Source organism: Anolis carolinensis, chromosome X, assembly GCF_035594765.1.
Source record: "Anolis carolinensis isolate JA03-04 chromosome X, rAnoCar3.1.pri, whole genome shotgun sequence".
NCBI lineage: Eukaryota > Metazoa > Chordata > Lepidosauria > Squamata > Dactyloidae > Anolis > Anolis carolinensis.
Window position 1 is genome coordinate 9,727,867 of NC_085847.1, and position 20,562 is coordinate 9,748,428.

At 41.7% G+C, this 20,562-nt stretch overlaps 1 protein-coding gene and 3 non-coding genes across 4 annotated transcripts; all 4 read right to left on the minus strand.

Moving 5' to 3' along the window:
• Positions 1-644: 644 nt before the first annotated feature.
• On the minus strand, positions 645-716 carry trnaa-ugc (transfer RNA alanine (anticodon UGC)). The gene has a single exon. It is a non-coding gene; the product is annotated as a tRNA-Ala (tRNA).
• Positions 717-920: 204 nt separating this feature from the next.
• On the minus strand, positions 921-992 carry trnad-guc (transfer RNA aspartic acid (anticodon GUC)). Its single transcript has one exon. It is a non-coding gene; the product is annotated as a tRNA-Asp (tRNA).
• A 338-nt stretch (positions 993-1,330) lies between these two features.
• Positions 1,331-1,403, minus strand: trnaf-gaa (transfer RNA phenylalanine (anticodon GAA)). Its single transcript has one exon. It is a non-coding gene; the product is annotated as a tRNA-Phe (tRNA).
• Positions 1,404-4,052: 2,649 nt separating this feature from the next.
• Positions 4,053-20,073, minus strand: dhx37 (DEAH-box helicase 37). Its single transcript, XM_062958433.1, has 27 exons — positions 19,925-20,073; positions 18,463-18,632; positions 18,156-18,268; positions 17,537-17,852; positions 16,720-16,868; positions 16,541-16,633; positions 16,332-16,428; positions 15,218-15,331; positions 14,989-15,090; positions 13,804-13,918; positions 13,614-13,709; positions 13,251-13,318; positions 12,907-13,057; positions 12,031-12,107; positions 11,666-11,898; positions 11,251-11,362; positions 10,924-11,030; positions 9,980-10,168; positions 9,561-9,685; positions 9,349-9,465; positions 9,024-9,196; positions 8,663-8,777; positions 7,890-8,027; positions 7,477-7,571; positions 6,659-6,732; positions 6,442-6,539; positions 4,053-4,783 (listed from the first exon to the last, which is right to left on the minus strand). The coding sequence occupies exons 1-27, from the start codon at positions 20,013-20,015 to the stop codon at positions 4,704-4,706; spliced, it is 3,408 nt and encodes a 1,135-aa protein (XP_062814503.1). The 5' UTR covers positions 20,016-20,073; the 3' UTR covers positions 4,053-4,703.
• Positions 20,074-20,562: the final 489 nt, after the last annotated feature.

A 20,562-nucleotide genomic window follows, 5' to 3' on the forward strand; every position in this document is an offset into this window, starting at 1 on the left:
GCCCCATCTCCCCGAAGGGACTCCGGGCGGCTTACATGGGGCCAAGCCCAGGCAACAGATAATATAAAAACACAACAATAAATAACAAGTAAATCAACAATAAAACAAGCTTAGAAATGGAGATGAGCACCAACCCCCAGAGTCAGACACGACTAGACTTAATGTCAGGGGAAATTTACTATATAGCAGTTCAGATCCATAGAATGTGACTATGACTTCCCTGGATCCAGACATTATACTTCCATTGATGCAACCTAGAATCACATTGGCCTTTTTAGCTGCTGCATCATGCTGTTGACTCATGTTCGGCTCGAGACTCCCAGATCACTTTCAAGCCAAGTGTCCCCCATCCTATATCTGTGCCCAAGATAATAGGATATGTGTTCAGTGGCCGAGAGTCACATTGTCCTCCAAACAGAATCATCAGCTTCCAACAAAAGGGGTTCAAAAGCATCTGTCACAACTATCGTTCTGTATTGTCATCTACTTTGTAGTCACTGGAACAATATTAGAAAGCAAGCAAAGCAAACACAAAGCAATGAGACGTGAAGAAGCAAAGTAATCTCCACCATCTGCTAACTGAAATCCTACTTCTGTTGGAAGTTTATCCCACTGGGATTTCAGCCAATTACAAAAGGGAAAAATGGAGATGCCGGGGATTGAACCCGGGGCCTCATACATGCAAAGCATGCGCTCTACCACTGAGCTACATCCCCGGATGGAGGAAGTCACGCCTGAAAACCTAATTGTGAAAGAGAAATATCTTTTTGTCCTCTATTTAAGAACAAAAAGTCAAATAATTTCCGATTCTGACCTAATCAAAAGAGGAATGCCATTCCCACCTTTTAAAACGATACTGCAATATCATTTTTTGTCTACTGTTGAATTAAAATACTTTTCAGAATGACAAAAGTCGATGCCTCCCCGTCGGGGAATCGAACCCCGGTCTCCCGCGTGACAGGCGGGGATACTTACCACTATACTAACGAGGAGTAGCTGTTCAGCGCTCGGAGAATAGCCTACTTGACACTACCCAAGCTACGTCATTCTACATTCCAGTCACTTAGGCTCTAGAAGTTTAAATCAGGTGGACCCAAGTCCCACGTGTGCTGTGATTAGTCACTACAATATACTGTATATTGTATTGGATACGACTGGACTTAACGTCAGGGGAAACCTTTAAATTAGGAAAAATACTGATTTTCGGGAAATATTCTCCTTTTGTCGTGAGGAGCTCGGCGCTTTGCTCCTGACCACAGCACATTTGGTTTTGACAAAAATAATACAAAAAAAACCGGGTTAAATAAAAGGGGGAAAAAAAGAAACTATTTGCCGAAACCCGGGATCGAACCAGGGACCTTTAGATCTTCAGTCTAACGCTCTCCCAACTGAGCTATTTCGGCACGTGACGGCCCGGCTTGTTTTAGAGAACGCCTACTTGATAATGACTCTCTTGCAGCGGTGGAATAATAATAATAATAATAATAATAATAATAATAATAATAATAATAATAATAATAATAATAATAATAAGTTTCCAGGTGATGCCCAGGTTAGATCTTTTGTAAGGATAAACATAATAATGATTCATTGTAGTTAGTTAATGTTGGTTCCATGTGCCAAGTTTGGTCCAGATCCATTGTTGGTGGAGTTGATTATGAATGAACTACAAATCCCAACATCATGGGCCATTTCCCTCAAACCCTGCCAGTATTCAAAGTTGGCCATGTTGAGTATGCCTGCCAAGTTTGATCCAGATTCATCATAGGTTGAGTTCATTGTGCTCTCTGGATATGGATGAACTATAACTCCCAACATCCATGGTCAATTCCTTCCAAACCCCGCCAGTACTTAACATTGGCTATGTCGGATCTGTGTGCCAAGTTTGGTCCAGATCCGTTGCTAGCAGGAGTCACAGAGCTCTCTGGGTGTGGGGTGAACTATAACTCCCTAAATTCAAGATCAATTTCCCACTCTCGAAAAACCCCTCCAGTAGTATTTTCTGTTGGTCATGTTGGGTCTGTGTGCCATGTTTGGTCCAGATCCATCATCAGTAATGAGATAGAATACAAATAAAGTATGTTGTTGTTATTATGTGTGTCGAGTTTGGTCCCGATCCATTGTTGCCAGGACTCACAGGGCTCTCCGGATGCAAGGTGAACTATAACTCCCATCATCCAGGCATGTATATACTGACAAGTTTTGTGCAAGTGGGGCTAATAGCAAGCACACATTTAAACGAAGTCTGAATAGCTTCAATGAGCATACATGCAGCTCAATGTCAAGAGTGCATGTCTTGCTAATAAATAATAATAATAATAATAATAATAATAATAATAATAATAATAGACCTGGCTATGGCTCACGAATGGGACCCTGAAGAAGGAGACAGAAGGCCTGATCCTTGCAGCCCAGGAGCAAGACATCAGGACAAAGGCCATTCAGGCCAAGATCGAAAAATCAGCTGATGACCCAAAATGCAGACTCTGCAAGGAAACCGACGAAACCATGGATCCTATCCTCAGCTGCTGTAAGAAAATTGCAGACAGACTACAAACAGAGGCACAACTATGTGACCCAAATGATCCATTGGAACGTATGCCTCAAGTCCCACCTCCCAGCAGCAAAGAACTGGTGGGATCATAAACCTGCAAAAGTATTGGAAAATGAGCACGCAAAGATACTGTGGGACTTCCGAATCCAGACTGACAAAGTTCTGGAACACAACACACCAGACATCACAGTTGTGGAAAAGAAAAAGGTTTGGATCATTGATGTCGCCATCCCAGGTGACAGTCGCATTGACGAAAAACAACAGGAAAAACTCAGCCGCTATCAGGACCTCAAGATTGAACTTCAAAGACTCTGGCAGAAACCAGTACAGGTGGTCCCGGTGGTGATCGGCACACTGGGTGCCGTGCCAAAAGATCTCAGCCGGCATTTGGAAACAATAGACATTGACAAAATCACGATCTGTCAACTGCAAAAGGCCACACTGCTGGGATCTGCACGCATCATCCGAAAATACATCACACAGTCCTAGACATTTGGGAAGTGTTCGACTTGTGATTTTGTGATACGAAATCCAGCATATCTATCTTGTTTGCTGTGACATAATGAAATATTAATAATAATAATAATAATAATAATACATCACACAGTCCTAGACACTTGGGAAGTGTTCGACTTGTGATTTTGTGATACGAAATCCAGTATATCTATCTTGTTTGCTGTGACATAATGAAATATTAATAATAATAATAATAATAATAATAATAATAATAATAATAATACATCACACAGTCCTAGACACTTGGGAAGTGTTCGACTTGTGATTTTGTGATACAAAATCCAGTATATCTATCTTGTTTGCTGTGACATAATGAAATATTAATAATAATAATAATAATAATAATAATAATAATAATAATAATACATCACACAGTCCTAGACACTTGGGAAGTGTTCGACTTGTGATTTTGTGATACGAAATCCAGTATATCTATCTTGTTTGCTGTGACATAATAATAATAATAATAATAATAATAATAATAATAATAATACATCACACAGTCCTAAACACTTGGGAAGTGTTCGACTTGTGATTTTGTGATACGAAATCCAGTATATAGATCTCGTTTGCTGTGTCATACAATGTCATTGTGTCAATAATAATAATAATTTTCTATCCCGCCTCAATTTCCCCGCAGGGACTTGGGGCAGGAACAAGTAATGAGCAAAGTAAAATACATGTAAAAACACCATCTTCAAACAGATAAAAACACATTAAAACCAATGTAATATAAAAAAACATTAAGAAATAAAATGGTAAACATGAAAGGACCACAATTTAGTAACGAAGTGAATAAAATGGGAGGGCCGTCTAGGCAAAAGTGCGTCGCATCTCCACTTTCCTTCCACCTTGAAAGGGAATCCACAAACCCCACAAGGACCGATGGTCTATCACACTCCGGAACCAGTATGAAATGGCACCCGGACCATTCCCACACTGGTCCAGGTCTGCACAATGAAAGCTTCACATAGGCTCTTGCGAGTGTTAAAAGCAAAAATATTGCACTTTATTTCCCATTCGTTTTTTTTCAATGCCACAAATTACAAATATTTTGACAAATATACAAAGGTGAAGTGATACAAAACAGGTCAACTGACATACAAGGCCTTCTATCACGGCAGATATAACCAGTTTCTACAGAAGGCATCTCCATACAAAAAGGATAAGGCACCCAAGTACGTTTTCATAACTGGAAATGGGACTTCAAAGCCTCTCGAGTTGTGTCTTATGATATAACAGGCTTCCAATTTGGATTAGCCACAGACTGCCATGTGGCCTGGACTTGAACAAACTGTGCTCAAACAGTCAAGACTGTTCAGAGCTGGAATGACGCTGGTTTCTCCGTTGGGATAATCATATTGGTATCCATGCCCTGCCATGCATTCCTGATCTCAACTGGCTTTCTTGGACTGCCCAGAACCAACCTATACATGGAAGTACAACCAGTTGGCACAGCACCCCACAAAGGCACTCCTTGGCAGGAAGCGCCCCTTCCTTTTCCCCTTACACTTCCTCTTTTGCTCGTCTCTTTTCCCTCCCAAAGGCATCTTTCTCTTCCGTGGTTCCACAGCCAGTGCTGGTTCCTGGATGGATCTAGGCACGACAAGGCCTCCCTCAAAAGGCTACAGCACTATGGCACCGGGGGCCAAATTTTAGACACTTCTTTATGCGTTGCTTCTGGGAGCCACTGACAATATTCGGTCAACAGATCTGAAATAGAACAGATTGAAATTGGGGTGGTTGGTTTCTACAATTGGGAGAAATATAATTCAGCAGACCACTCTTGTTAACACTTTTAAGGCATCCTGGTTATAACAATCACATTCAGGAATGAAATTTATTGAGAAAATTTACATTCCGGCCTTCTGTAAGAGAAATGGGAGATGATAATACAGTAGTCTCTCACTTATCCAATGTTCTGGATTATCCAACGCATTTTTGTAGTCAATGTTTTCAATACATCGTGATATTTTGGTGCTAAATTCGTAAATACAGTAATTACTACATAGCATTACTGCGTACTGAACTACTTTTTCTGTCAAATTTGTTGTATAACATGATGTTTTGGTGCTTAATCTGTAAAATCATAACCTAATTTAATGTTTAATAGGCTTTTCCTTAATGCCTCCTTATTATCCAACATACTCGCTTATCCAACATTCTGCCGGCCCGTTTATGTTGGATAATTGAAACTCTACTGTAATAATAATAATAACAACAACTTTATTCTTATATCCCGCCTCTATCTCCCCAACGGGGATTCAGGGTAACTTTACATGGGGCCAAGCCCGAATAAAAACAATAGCAATATGAAACACAATAACAGACAAGAGACATGCACAATTATAAAAATTTAAACATTACCCAATAAAAATAAATGACAAAAACTAATAAAAACATGGATTGGAAAAGTAGACTGGGTAAAGTGCACCATATAAATATTGTAAATACGAGGTGACTGATAAAGTGCTGCAAATTCTTGGAAGTGCAAATTGGGATGGGAGTAGACCGTATGTGTATACCAAGTTGACAAAGGTAAAAAGTGCAAACCAGTACAAAAATGGTCAGATACAGGATTGTTATAGGGATGAGCAATCTTTATCCAAAGGCCTGAGTGAAAAGCCAGGTTTACCATGATGATGGTAATGATAATAATAATAATACATTTAACATCCCATGCAATCCAATATGCAACCAAGTCGGTTTGGCGCACCATATAATCTATCTGGACTTGCAGTTATCTTCTAAGCTGTCCGTGAGGGGGTTCTCTGATATCCAATACTTACACTAGAAGCTTGAATATAGTAATCCTAGCCTGAGAAGTTACTTTTGAAATTTCAGGGACAGAATTTGGGGAACAAACGCCATTGCAGTATAATATTTTGGTCGCTATTATTACTGTGTATATATTGTATTTTTTTGTTGTAAGCTGCCCCGAGTCCCTTTTGGGAGAGGGGATGGGATACAAATAAAGCATGATAATGATATTTCTAGCTTACTTTATCTGATATTATTATTGACACAAAGACCTAGTATGACACAGCAAATGAGATATATATGCTGGATTTCGTATCACAAAATCACAAGTCGAATACTTCCCAAGTGTTTAGGACTGTGTGATGTATTTTCGGATGATGCGTGCAGATATTATCATTATCATCATTATTATTTGATATTATTATTATCTGATATTATTATTACTATTATTATATTACAGCCAGGAGTTTAAATGTGTCTAAATGGCTCTAAGATTCTTTCTGTATCACTGCAACCCTCCTGGCATCAATGCATTTGGGTTCGAGATCAGTTTGGCCAAGAGCCAGTGGCACCGCAACAGGGAGTGTCAAAAGCAGGTGAGTGTAGCTTACATTTCGGGTTCTTCTTCCAGGCTGCGAGTAAAGCGTCCCAGTTATCGGCATTTTCAGAAACAAGCGCTTGGAGAAGGGATTCAGTCCTCGGTTGGAGTCTGCAGAAAATCCCCAACAGGCAACAGTGAAGCTACCTCATGGCACAGGTGTCTAGCCCACCAGCTTGTAAGAACCTCTTAATATCCCTCATTTATATGCACAACTTCCAACAACTTACTTGGACCATGTTTTCAGCATTGTGACTGGACTTGACAGCAAGCAGCGGCTGTATGTGGCCAAGCTTTTAACTACCTAAGAGAAGAAAACGCAATGGCATGGGTTAATAATGTTCAAAACATGAGATGCAGGAAACAAATCACAAAACTTGGAAGCATGGAACATGACCAACAGGAACTAGAAATCCCTCAACAGGCTTGGCTTGGCAAGAATTGTATCCTTAAAAACCAACGATGACCAGACTGGCGAAAAAGCCTTTTGGTCTTGCTAATATAGACAGAAAATCATGCCTTCTCTCTTGAGAAACTGAGGACTTTTTGGCTAACAAGCGTCTTGACCTTCGCAAACTCTGTGCTGACTAAACGTAAATCTCCTATCTCACTGCTCATTAGACTGAGCACATGGCGTCTCCTCCTCTGAGCTCATCTCTGCTTCTGACCTTGCTTCTCTAGCAAACTGCCTTTCTGGAATGCGGACTTCAGACAGCTCAATTTCAGGACTTAAAATCTCTTGCTCCTGCTGATCTGCAGGCCCAGAATCCCCAGTAACATCAGGCTGGCTTGCAGGTCCAGAATCCCCACTGACCTCAGGTGCAGGCACAATAAAAGACTGAACTAGCACACCCTAGTCTATTCAATACTTAAGCTCTAATTAATTTTAATTCATTTTTATATTAATTTATTTTGGGAACATAACCCATCGCCCTTTGATAACCCTCCCGCCCCAGTTTGGATTACTAAATCACAGCACAGCGAATAAATAAAACTAAAAATAAAATTAAAATTTTAAAAAGGAGAAAAAAAAGAGAAACTGGCATACTTTCCCTTCCAGGAAAAACTTGGCAAAGTATTTGTAGCACTCGAGACCTTCTGGAAAATCAACCTCCACAGCAGGAAGTTGCCAACCAACTCGATCTGTCGAGAGAAGGAGGAGGGGCAGTGAAGACTCTCTCGCTGACTGGTTTGGCATTTAGGACCCACCCTCTTTATTCCATGGCTAAATACATCGGATGCAGGAGAGCTTAAGCCCCAGAGAGCTTCTGACAATCCGTGTCAGCAATAGTCAGATGGACCAGGGATTGAGGCAAGAAGGAAACACAAGAGAGAAACCAGACATTCAATTTCTAACACATGGGTCTTTTTGGGTAACAGAGGTCCAACACATTTGGAATAGAGATAAATGACAAATGCATCACCTCCCCGCAGAAAGCAAATTGACATAGTGCAACATACAAAAGACACTTGGCCTGTGGCAGCGCACTCGGCCCGTTTCAGGACAATAGAAAGGAGCCGGGTTCTCCAGTGGCTTTTCGAAGTGGCAGTACGGAGGTAAAATCAACGGGATCCATTCCGGTTCAACCACCGAAACACCTTCAAGGAACGGAGACAAAAGGGCAAAACATGATTAGGAGAAGCTGGTATCTTTTCTCAGCTTGTGCTGGTCTAAAAACGGGCGAGAAAACAAAAAAGTCCATCTAAAAACGTAAAAAAAAATATTTGGAAGTGACTGGGCTGGAATGCAAAAGCGGGAAAACTACAACTAATAATATTACTATTTCAAGAGGAAATATTATTAATAGTAACAGTAATTCCTAGAGAAGTGTTGTTTCAAGGGGGGATATATTCATAAGAACACTTCTCTAGGAATCTCTAGGTCCTTTAGTATGACTTTCTGGTGGATGTTGACCAAAGAGAATATTTTAATCACACCTGCAAAAGCTAAACCCATAAATGTGGAGGTTCACTTCTGGTTCTCAAAATACGTTTATGCAATTTTGTTGTGAGTGGGACCTGTTTAAAAGATGACATGCTGCTCCCGAAAGCTTCGTAGAAAAAAAGAAATCCGAAGGTCTCTGAAGTCAAAGGCCACAAAAAGAACCCGGCTGCGGCAGCATGCAACCCCAGGGCTGCACTTTGCTCACTGCTGCTTTAAAGGGAACTGCTAAAATGATCTCTAAAAGGAAAACAAAAAGGAGGGGTTGAGGACGGAGAGGAGCCAATTTTACCTTTCATGTACATTTTGGTGGTTTCCACAATTTCCTGATAAACTACAAAGTCTGGGAGCTCTTTGAAGAGGACCGAACTGGGGTGGATGAAGACGGGGTCGTCCAGAAGAGGGGTCTGGCAGGGCAGGAAAAGAAGAACACAAAATCAAAACCTAGAGAAATCAGTAGGATTTCCAAGCAGTATACCATGAGGTGATTCTGTGATTTTGCTTCCAAGGCAGAGATGCACTGAAATAATCTGCATGCCTACTCTCAAACATGTTTTTCATATCACCATCATTACCCCCCTAGCAGCTCCTCCCCGTCACCTGTCTTGCCATGAAGGAGAAGAGATGGGAAGCAAGTCAGTCAGGAAGGGTACCTTGTAACCGTTCTTCCACTTTTCATCCAGAAGTTCCTCTGCTTGGATCCTCCTGGCAACATGGTCTCCCAGTCCAGACAGGACTATCTGCCTCAAGAACGTCACCTGCGTCTCTGTCGGGGGCTTCATTTTGGGATCGACGAAGAGGCCAGCGTCGGGGCAGATGGCATTAACTTGGGAGGATAACAAAACATCAGAAAAACCGCAGACAACCACAAAAAGCTAGAGAAAATCACTCAAGAGAGCCATCCTCTGAGAGTCAGGAGGCACGGGTTGTGCCTTCAAGTTGCTTGACTTTTTGACGTATGACAGCCGCAGAATTTACCTGCCGTTGTGAGCTGCCCCCGCAAGCGCCGGATTTCCACCATGGCTTTGTAGCGCAAGCCATTGGCCTCGCAGAACTGAGCTGTGCATCCGGCATATTCGCAGGAACCCACGGCTCCTAGAAGCAGAAGGCAGATCCAAAGTGTTGAAATAGGTCCAGGAGGAACATACTCCAAAGAGGAGAGGAAGCAAAAGAAGTGACGAGAGGCACACCTAGCATCACCATGAGGTCTCCCAGCTTCTGGGAGGATCCTTGTCCAGCCCAGATCCGTTGCATCTGTACGACCCGTGCCCTTTTGCCTTTCAGCTTCTCTTGGTCTTCCTCACTAACACCTGGCCTGCAGGGAAAAGAAATAAGAGAAGAGTTGAAATACAGACAAATCCTCAGGATAGACTAACACGGGCGGGGGGGGGGGGGGGGGCGACCCTGCTATGACACCTCAGAAATATTAAAAATTAACTAGGCATTTTTAATTACAACAAATGTGTTTCAAGCACTGAAAGGGTTAAATAAGCTAATGACGCCCTGAGGAGTAGGACTAAAACTGTTAGTGGGCGAAAGCTAGTATTGCCCTGAGGAGTGTCGAGAACGCCTCAGGCCCTCTATCCTACTGTTCGTGGGAGATCCGCACCTGCTGAAGTCTTCAAAGAATTCCCGAACGGTCAAGGCCGAGACTAAAGCAATGACGTAGGGCAGGCAGTGGTGCTTTTGGCTCAGGGCAAGCATCTTGGCGTAGCGAGGAGAGACTGGGAAGGCGGCCATCATAGCCCCCAGGGGACTGATGGGGCAGCTCAGTTTGGCTTCCTGCAGCTTCCTTAGGCTAAGAGGAGGAAACAAAATAAAGTTTGGTCCTGAGAAAAACAATACACACACACACAAAATCCACGTGCAGGGCAAGAACTTAATGCAGGATGAAATCCACTTTGTTTGGATTCCTTCACCCATTCACATAGGAATATAGACCAAGGCAAAGTTTGAGGTGCCTTAACATAGTCTGCACTCCTATTTCTAGGGATTATTTATTTTATTATTTATTTACAGCATTTATATTCCGCCCTTCTCACCCCGAAGGGGACTAAGGGCAGATCACATTACACATATAGGCAAACATTCAATGCCTTTTAACATAGAACAAAGACAAACAAACATAGGCTTCGAGCCGAACTCATGACCTCCTGGTCAGAGTGATTCATTGCAGTGATTGATTGTAGCTGCTCTCCAGCCTGCGCCACAGCCCGAGCCTTAAGGAATAATTAAGGAATAATCTGGGATAAACAGAAAACCTGGGATCCGATACTGGGATATAGGGCCTGTCTGGGAAGGACCCTTTGAGTCTTTTCAGAAAGATAAAGTGGGATACCATTATTGTTATTATTTTATTGACACAAAGACATAGTATGACACAGCAAACAAGATCCATATGCTGGATTTCGTATCACAAAATCACAATTCGAACACTTCCCAAGTGTTTAGGGCTGTATGATGTATTTTTGGATTATTATTATTATTTCAATAATAATAATTTCAGCAAAGGTTCACCTCACTCATAGCAAAACAGCAACGTGTGCACTTTACCTTCCAGATTTGGGGGGTTCCTGTAAGGCCCCAAGAGCAATTAGCAATTCCTCCGCAGCTACAAGTGCCTCGGTTGGCGGAGGAGTTGGGAAGGGGAAATTGATCACCTAGGAACACAAAGGGGACAATTGTGTCACTGGGAGCTCATGCTAAAATAAAGCCACATAGTCTTAAAAGTGCTGTCACATTTCTTTTCATCCCCTTCGTAGAACTGAACTCCATGTAATTGAGCTGACTTGGGTGACTGGCTGTGAAATGATTTCAGAAAACCAGCGCAAGAAAGCCAGAGGCTGGACAAAGCAAAGAACGCTCTTAACGAACTCTCACCTTATCAATGTTTAAAGCTTTCATCTGCAGAATCAAATCTTCAACTGGTCGCCTGGTGATCTCAGGAGCAGTGAACTCTGCGAAGTCACTGAAGACAGCTGAAGAGTAGAGCCTAGAAAAATTGGATGCGTGAATGGTGTTGCCAAGAAGGGTTTGAACATGTCCCACTAAGATTAGGCAGTTCCTTGTATTATTATTTGTATCCTGCCTTTTCTCTTGAAAATAAACAGTCTATCCTGAAACAGTGTAACTGACCCAAGGATGCTCAGTGGCATTAATGCGGGTCAGTAGGAACTGAAACCTGCTTCTCCTCAGTGGCAGCCCAATACTCTAAACACTAAAGAACACTGTGCTTTCAATGCCATCCCCAAAACATTTGGATCTTCAGAAAGAGAGAAAGCATGTGGCAGCAGACCTGTAGCAGTGGCCCGGTTCTGTACGGCCCGCCCGTCCAGCACGTTGGTTGGCAGACGCCTGCGATATCCAGGTGACTTTGAACGAGGAGACGCCGGTGACTTTGTCATAGAAGCGTTTCTTGACCTTCCCGCAGTCGACAACATACTTGATGCCAGGGATGGTCAGAGAGGTCTCAGCCACATTGGTGGCAACAACACACAGCCTTGTGCCAGGAGGTGGGGGCCTGAAAACCTAAGACAACACACATTTTTGGTTAGAGAAGAAATTAAACTGCACTGAATGTTGCGGTGCCCACTGTAGCTGCAAAATGTACAAATGGTTTCTCATTTAGTGCCTGATCTTTTCAGAGGTATGAATCCTTACCTTGGCTTGTTTTTCAGGCGCCAGCAAGGAGTAGAGAGGAAGAACGTACAGCGGGAGGGAAGAATCCTGTTTCTCTTCTTTGTCCCAAATTAAAAGGAGAACACAATGAGAAATTCAAGAAATAACTGTCTGCAGACACACTGATCATTCATTTGACTTCACCATCGGACACCTGTCTGCTGATTGATAAGTAAACAATGAAAGGCTACAGAGGCATTTATAAGTAGGACTAAAGCAGTCTGTTATATGAAAGGTGATATACTGTATATACTCGAGTATAAGCCGACCCAAATATAAGCCAAGGCACCTAATTTTACTCCAGAAAACTGGGAAAACTTATTGACTTGAGTATAAGATGAGGGTGGGAAATGCAGCAGTTACTGGTAAATTTCAAAAGTAAAAATAGATACCAATAAAATTACATTGAGGAATCAGTAGGTAAATTGTTTTTGAATATTTACATAAAACTGTAAATTAAGATAATAAGACTTTAATAAGATAAGTCTGTCCAACTTTTTATGTGACTTTTTATGCCTTTTAAATTTTCATTTGCATGTTTTTCGGTACTTGATATTATTGTATGTTCATGTTGTATTTGTAAGCCGCCCCGAGTCCCTCTGGGGAGATGGAGGCGGGGTATAAAAATAAAATTATTATTATTTTAACTCTGACTACCTATATACGCAAGTTTAAGCTGACCCAAAAATAAGCTGGCCAGGACCCTCACCTGAGTATAAGCCAAGGAGGGCTTTTTTCAGCCCTAAACAAAGGACTGAAAAACTTGGCTTATACTCAAGCATATATGGTATATAACAATGTATGAAACTGAATAGTTCTAATCATAATAAAATAAAAAATATCCTCCAAGAGGCAAACCTTCTTCCAGACAACTGTCGCCCAAATCCAAGTCGAGATCCGAGCCTGCAAGGTCAGCCTCTTCATCATCATCAACAGTGGCATCTCTATCTTCATCTCCTTCGTCAACTGGCATAACAGAGTAGTTATCTAGATCAATTTTGGGCAGCGCCTAAGAAGGAGGAGAACATTATTGCAGTGATATACATTTGAAATTCAAAACACCTTTGTCTGCAAAAAAGACCACATTTTTCTTATGGAAAAAATATTTTTCCAGAATCATGTGACTGGTTACCAACGTTAAATAATGAATGCCTGTTGTCATCCAGAAGAGAAGAGGCAGTGTTTTTCGTGGTTGCACTTACCAAACTTTTCCTTCTGGATTTCTTAAATCTTCGGGTTTCTTCGACAGTATCTTGTTTCTCTTCATCACCTGGGAAGAACAAAACAGCATTTTTGCCTCAAATAAAAATGAAATACAAACAGGGGTGATTTTTGCAGGCTGAAAGATCTCCCTTGGGCTAAGGACAAGGTCCATTTAGAAATGTCATTGATTCCTCCCATTGCATGGGTTCTCAGTTGTCGTGGCTCCAATTCTCTGAGCATCAGCCAGAGTTAAAACCCAACCGCATTTGGGGATCCAAATTTGCGAGTCAAGTCTTAAAGCAGCAAATGTTTCCTTCCCAGTCATACGTGTAAATGTTTGACTACAGAAATACCCAAATTACCTTGGGACACATTTTTGCGGAAAGGAAAGGCTCTCCTCAGTCTCCTGCACAGCGAATGCACTTCGGCCTGACCGGTGAGGAATATCAGGATGCCCCCTGCAAGACGAGAACGTGCCTTAGATATAAGACCACAGGCATAGTTGGGGGGCAGAGGGGGGAGGACACCAAATCACAAGAAGCACCCCATTACCTGCAGGCAACATTCGGTGAATTTTGCAGACTTTCCTGAAACATTCCGCACTGTAATCATCCAGTGGGGTCCGCTTGTTAAAATGAACCGCTACAGAGAACTGCCTTGCGTCAACCTACAAGAAAAACACCGCAGGGGAAGAATAAACTTTCACATGTGGTATACAAAAACAAAATCTTGTTACTGGATCGTAATTCCCATCATCTCTAGCCTACACAGTCAGAAGTGAGGGAGAAGGGGGGGTTACAGTCCAACAATATATTGATAATATAATGTATTATGATACAATACTGATAATAATACAATTTAATAATATTTATATATTATATATTAAATATAATATTACAATGTACTGATATAGTATAATATTGTTATTGTTCTTTGATGTTTCATATTTTATTTTATCATTGTTTTGTATCTGATTTTGCTGTAAGCCGCGCCGAGTCCCCTTCAGGGGAGATGGAGGCGGGATATAAATAAACTTATTATTATTATTATTACTACAATATAGTAATTTAATGCTAGTATTGTAGTATGCTAATAATATAATGTATTGTATGTGAATGTAATTTGTAAGCCGTTCTGAGTCCCCTTTGGGGTGAGAAGGGTGGCATATAAATGTAGTAAATAAATAAATAAACAACCTTGCAAAGCTGCATATTTTCAGTTATTAATCTAAGGAGCTCAAGTTTAACTTCTATATGAATCCTAGCCCGTTATCCCCACAACAGTTATTTCTGGCACTTCTCCCCAGTAACATGCTATCTGTGTGTGTGTGTGTGTGTGTATATGTATATATATATATATAAAATATTGTATATACAGATAATATTGATAATATTATAATGTAACACTATACTAATAATACAATATAATATTATTAATTATATATTATATATAATATTACTAATAATATTACAGTATAGTGATATAGTACAATATAGTTATTTAACCCTAATATTGTGCTATGCTAATAATATATTGTATGTACATATGATTTGTAAGCCGCTCTGAGTCTCCTTCGGGGTGAGAAGGGCGGAATATAAATGTAGTAAATAAATAAATAGTTTGGTCCTGTAGAATAAATGTGTATCACTGGTCCAGATTCAGTGCACCAAGGTTGACCAGGCATTTCAGTGTTGTTCTCTTAAGTGTTACTCCAAGGAAACTACCTCTCGTTATTACCTGAATAACAGGGGGCGGCACAGGGAACAGTTTAGTGTTGGCAGTAAAATCCTCCACACGCAGCGTAGCAGACATGACAATCAGTTTCAAGGGATGCCCTTTCTGCGAACACACAAGCACAAAAACTACTTTAGAATTTCACTTGCAAGGGATTAAAAGGATTTTCCTCTGGGATATACAGGGGCACATCTACAGCCAAAGTGCCACCACATTTTCCAAGCCCTCTCACCTTCTTCCGAAGGGGCACAATGCGAGACAAGAGGCCAATCAGGATATCCGTGTAGACGCTTCTTTCGTGGGCTTCATCAAGAATAATGACTCTATACTTCGACAGCAGAAAATCCTAAGGAGACAGAAGAGAAGGAAGAAACGAAGGGATTCTACACTTGCCGAACTAATAAACGGAAATGTCTGGTATACAGTATTACGTGGGAGTTTAGACAAGATGAATGTGAGCTATACTGAACTTCAGCTATGTTTGATTCTTCCCAGGGATTTCCCCTAACTGCCACTTTGGTCATAAACAAAACAAATGTGCTTTATTTATTTATTAGCAACATTTATATCCCGCCCTTCTCACCCTGAAAGGGACTCAGGGCAGCTTACAAGTTATATTTACATACAATGTATTATATTATCAACTTAGAACAATATAAGCATTATATATTACTATATTGTACTATAACATTATATTGTAATATTACATGTAATATAAACATACAATTATAATAGTCAAAAGCGCTGGCCATCCGTGAGAAGATGGAAGCGGAGAGCTGTGATAACAAAATCCAAATTTAAAATTTACTATGGACAAGCTACTAGTTTTACTTACCCATGCCCCCACTTAAACCTTACCTTAAGGGAATAATTAATTTTAATTTTAATCTTTTTATTCTGTATTTGCACAACTACCTAGGAGTGGGTTGGTAGGCTAGTAGGCTGGGATGCTTTGTATCTATACATGGTTTTACTGTATGTATGGGTAAGTGTGTACGTTTTGTATGTTTCACATGTTTTGATATGGTCAAAATTGACTAATCAATAAAGAGTTGTTGTTGTGCAAATTATAATAGTGTATTATTATTATTATTATTATTTTGCTTTGCAAGAGTTGTGCTGCTTCAGGCTAAAATATATTTCTTGCAAGCTCAACAGTTAAGATGAGAAAGGGAAGCCTTGAAAACAGTCAAAGTGATACAGAGAAAGCATTGAAAAGAGGTGTTCTTTCTCTTGGCCATACAAAAGTGTCACAGCATACTATGATGTGGGATTATGTGCTTTCCACAAACCAAAATTATTTTCATTCCATCCCTGTAGGGAGCCCCCCCCCCCAAAATACCTACCTTCTGGATTTCTTTTAACAACACACCGTCTGTCATGAATTTGATTTTGGTGTCATCAGTCACGTTTCCTTCATAGCGGATTTGGTACGAGACCACCCTGAGCAGAGACAAGGGAAGGAATATCTAAATTATCCAAACTGTGAGCAAAAAGAGCTGTCTAGCACCCCACATTTCACAATTTGGGAGCGCTGTGTGTGTAGCGCACTTACCGACGTGACAAATTCATTTCCGTAGCCACACGGTGCGACATGGACACCGCTGCCACACGCCGGGGTTCTGTGATTCCAATGATGCCACCGGAGCTGTAATGAGAGTCACAACAAGATGCACATCAGAGGATTGAGAAAATGCGGGAAAAGAGTATTGATATAGTGGAACAGAAATATACCTAGCATATCCTGCCTCATAAAGAAACTGAGGTACTTGTGTGGTCTTCCCACTGCCAGTTTCTCCACATATGATGACAACGGAGTTCTCCTGAATGGCTTCCATAATGACCTGCTCTTCTGCAAGGATTGGCAGCTTCAGCCTGGCTTCCTTTTCAAAGAAAAAGAGGCATTTTTATATAGCTAAGAGGTGGGGGAGAGAAGCAACCAAGATGCATTCCCACTGTTATTGTAAATAAGCTATACTAGTGTGTGTCAGCATAGTGCAATGGGTTGAGCAATTCACTATAACTCTTGAGACCAGGGTGGAAATACCTACTCATCCACAGAAACACATTGGGTGATCTTGGGCAAGTCTCAGAAAAAGGCAAACTCCTTCTGAATATATCTTGCCAAGAAAACAACAATAGGTTTGCCTTAAGGGATCTCATAAGCCAAAAGCAACTTGAAGGCGCAACTTATGCCTGTTCGCTCAGAAATGAGTCCTATGGTGTTCGGCGGCACATTTTCAATAGTATAGATGTTTTAAAGATTGCAACCAAAAGTCAACCAAATTATCCTGCCACTTCCCTCCCACAAAACTGCACCACTTTCGACCTTGCAACGTGGCAACCTTGCACTCAGAACTGCAAGAGAAATGTGACTGCTGACAATAACACTATTAAACAGTCTTGTGGCACTTATTATGAAAGCTATTTCAGCAAATTGACACTATAATTCTCACACGAAGCATTACAATTCTTACACAAGCTCCTCTTACTTGTGATGGAGCAGAACTAAGATCAGCACAAGGCTGCACATTCGATAAAAAGAACCAACCTGAATCTCAGGAGTTCGATCCACTGGGATAAAAACCGCAGGTTCTGCAGATGGTTTGGAAGGGGATGGATGCTGCTTCGGGATGTTGGGTGGAGACATAATTGTGCCCACGGGCTGACTGAGTGGCATGTTGTCATTAGAGGCTTCTGGGGCTGGCTTTGCAATTCCCTCCTCCACTTTCTTCTCCTCTTCCTCTTCTTCGGAATTCTCACATTCTTCCTCCTCTGGCTCAAGTTCAAGCCTGAATCTCTTCCTATTTGCACCTCCAATACTTCTGATTTTTTCAGGACAGGAGGCACTTACTTCGTGGGCGACCCTGAAACACCAACACCACATTTACACATGCTCAGCATTTCTGGATGCTTCGGCACATCAGCTAGGAAGATCAAAACTCACTTCACAATCTGGGATCACAAAGACATAGCAGAAATGGCACATGAGTCCCAAACTGCAGAAAAGCATAGATACTAACTGAACAGACACTTTTTAAATATTCCTCTCCTTCACTGGAGAGTGGATGGCAATCAATGCAGAGAAGATCTGCTGCAGGCAGGTTTGGGCATTCTTTTCCAAGGGAAAAATAGCCTTTCCAAGGACCCCATGCAATCCAATGCCTTACCGTTTCGCCTGGTACATTCGCTTCCCTGTCCCTATCTGGGAAGTGGTGTACAGCAATTTCATTTCAGCCTCAGAAGCCTGGACTTCACTTAGCTTTTTCAGCAATTCAGCTCGCTACCATGAAAAATAATAAAGAAGAGACATTAGGTGAGCCTGTATCAGTGAATATTTTGGGGAATAACTACACTGACTTACATTTTATTATTATTATATAGCTTGTATATAATAATATTGTTAGTCATTCTTCCAATTGTGAGAATCAGAAACTCCAGATGCACACATTCTCAATACCACACTCTGATACATACCTTTGCTTTCTTTTCTTTCTGCTCCAAAACCTTCTGCAGGATCTTCTTCTGCTTCTTGCTCAGAGGCTTCTTTTCTGGGCGCTTTTCACAAACGTCTTTCTTCTCTTTGGTTTTTCGTGACGGGAGAACCAGGGCATTGCTTCCACCGACCCCTTTCAAGATGGCTTCATCTGGGGGGAATAAAGGGGGGAAAGTCCCACTCTAGTCCTATGGAGTTTTCAGCTCAGTTTGATGCATAGCTATATCAATATAAGACTTAATGAGTCCAATGATGCTGCCAGGCCTATTCATGTAAGTGATGTGCATGTTCAGCTGCTTCACAGCTGCACTACAAATTACATTTTCCTAAATACAAACCAGAAAAGCCTAGCTTTTACATTGACACTGAAAAATATCTCAGGCGGAAAGGGGTCACGGGTGGAAAACATTTAAGAAGTCCCAGTCTAAACTGTCTGTTGTTGGAAGCAGCCTGCATCGAGTCTCAACTAATTAGAAGAGATATCAAAGGGCCATTCTGTTGTGTAGGAACAACACAATCAAAGCATTCCCAGCAGATGGCCTTGATAGATGAGGACCTTTGGCATAGACTGTACATTTTTCCCAGGGCCCTTCCACACAGCCCTATATCCCAGAATATCAAGGTAGAAATAATAATAATAATAATAATACAGTAGAGTCTCACTTATCCAACACTCGCTTATCCAACGTTCTGGATTATCCAAGGCATTTTTGTAGTCAATGTTTTCAATATATCGTGATATTTTGGTGCTAAATTCATAAATACAGTAATTACTACATAGCATTACTGCGTATTGAACTACTTTTTCTGTCAAATTTGTTGTATGACATGATGTTTTGGTGCTTAATTTGTAAAACCATAACCTAATTTGATGTTTAATAGGCTTTTCCTTAATCTCTCCTTATTATCCAACATATTCGCTTATCCATGCTTCTGCCGGCCTGTTTATGTTGGGTAAGTGAGACTCTACTGTAATTATTATTATTGGAAGAGATCCTAAAGAGCCATTCTGTAGTGTAGGAACACACAATCAAAGCACTCCCAGCAGATGGCCTTGATAGATGAGGACCAAGTGTCACTCATTCTACATCTCATTTCATTTTTTTTACTGATTCAGTGTAACAGTGTACATTTCTCCCAGGGCCCTTCCACACAGCACTATAACCCAGAATATCAATATTAATAATATTAATAATGACTTTATTATTAAAGCCCCCACAAGACCTGCTTTGGACTGGGCTATCTGAGTCCCCACTGCCATATATCCCAGTTCAAAGCAGAAATCTTGGGATTTTATTCAGCTGTGTGGAAAAGGGCCCTGTTGGAAATCATGTGGTAACTTTTCGTCCCACACTAACCCCGAGTTTCTTTCCCGCTCGCCCGGCAAATAGAGCCGAAAGAAGGCAAGGCCAGGCCCGCCACCTCTCAGGCCCGGCTCCTCACCTTCCAGCTCCACTTGCACGGCTTCCGGGGCCGGCGGAGGCTCCCCGGGGCCCCTCGCCGTCCCCTGCCGCCGCTTGTTCGCCTTCCCCATGCCGCTGAGTCTCCACACGACAAGCACTTCCGCCGGAAACTATTCTGGTGGAACACTAGAGTTGGGAGGCGGCGCTACGGAACATCACGGGGGGCGGAGCCTAAAACTGGGACGCTGGGCCTTCAGGGAGGGAGCCGGCCAAAGTGGGCGGGGCTTTGAAAAAAAGGCGCCTTTTGAAAAACACACCGGGCCCTGTCCACACAGCCATAGAACCCAGGACATTAAGGCAGATCATCTACAAGGTATGCTTTAGACTGGGTTATCTGGGTTATGGAGCGCCGTTACCTTCCCGCTGGAGTGGTACCTATTGATCTACTCACATTTGCATGTTTTCGAACTGCTAGGTTGGCAGAAGCTGGAGCTAACAGCAGGCACTCATTCCGCTCCCGGGATTTGAACCTGGGACCTTTTGGTCTGCAAGTTCAGCAGCTCAGCGCTTTAACACACTGCGCCACCAAGGGCCCCTCATCAGCCTTATGGTTGTCTTCAAAAGGCGGTTGAATCCATGGATAGAGAAAGGGCCAACTGGAATATCTTTAGATAGTGG

Excerpts from the sequence above, each read along its gene's own strand:
- dhx37 (XM_062958433.1), bottom strand. The coding sequence starts at position 20,015 with ATGGGGAAGGCGAACAAGCGGCGGCAGGGGACGGCGAGGGGCCCCGGG. Across the intron at positions 10,169-10,923 it reads GAACCCCCCAAATCTGGAAG|CCTAAGGAAGCTGCAGGAAG; the intron begins GTAAAGTGCACA and ends TCCTCCTCTTAG. Across the intron at positions 4,784-6,441 it reads CTGGAAGAAGAACCCGAAAT|ATCTGTTGACCGAATATTGT; the intron begins GTAAGCTACACT and ends GTTCTATTTCAG.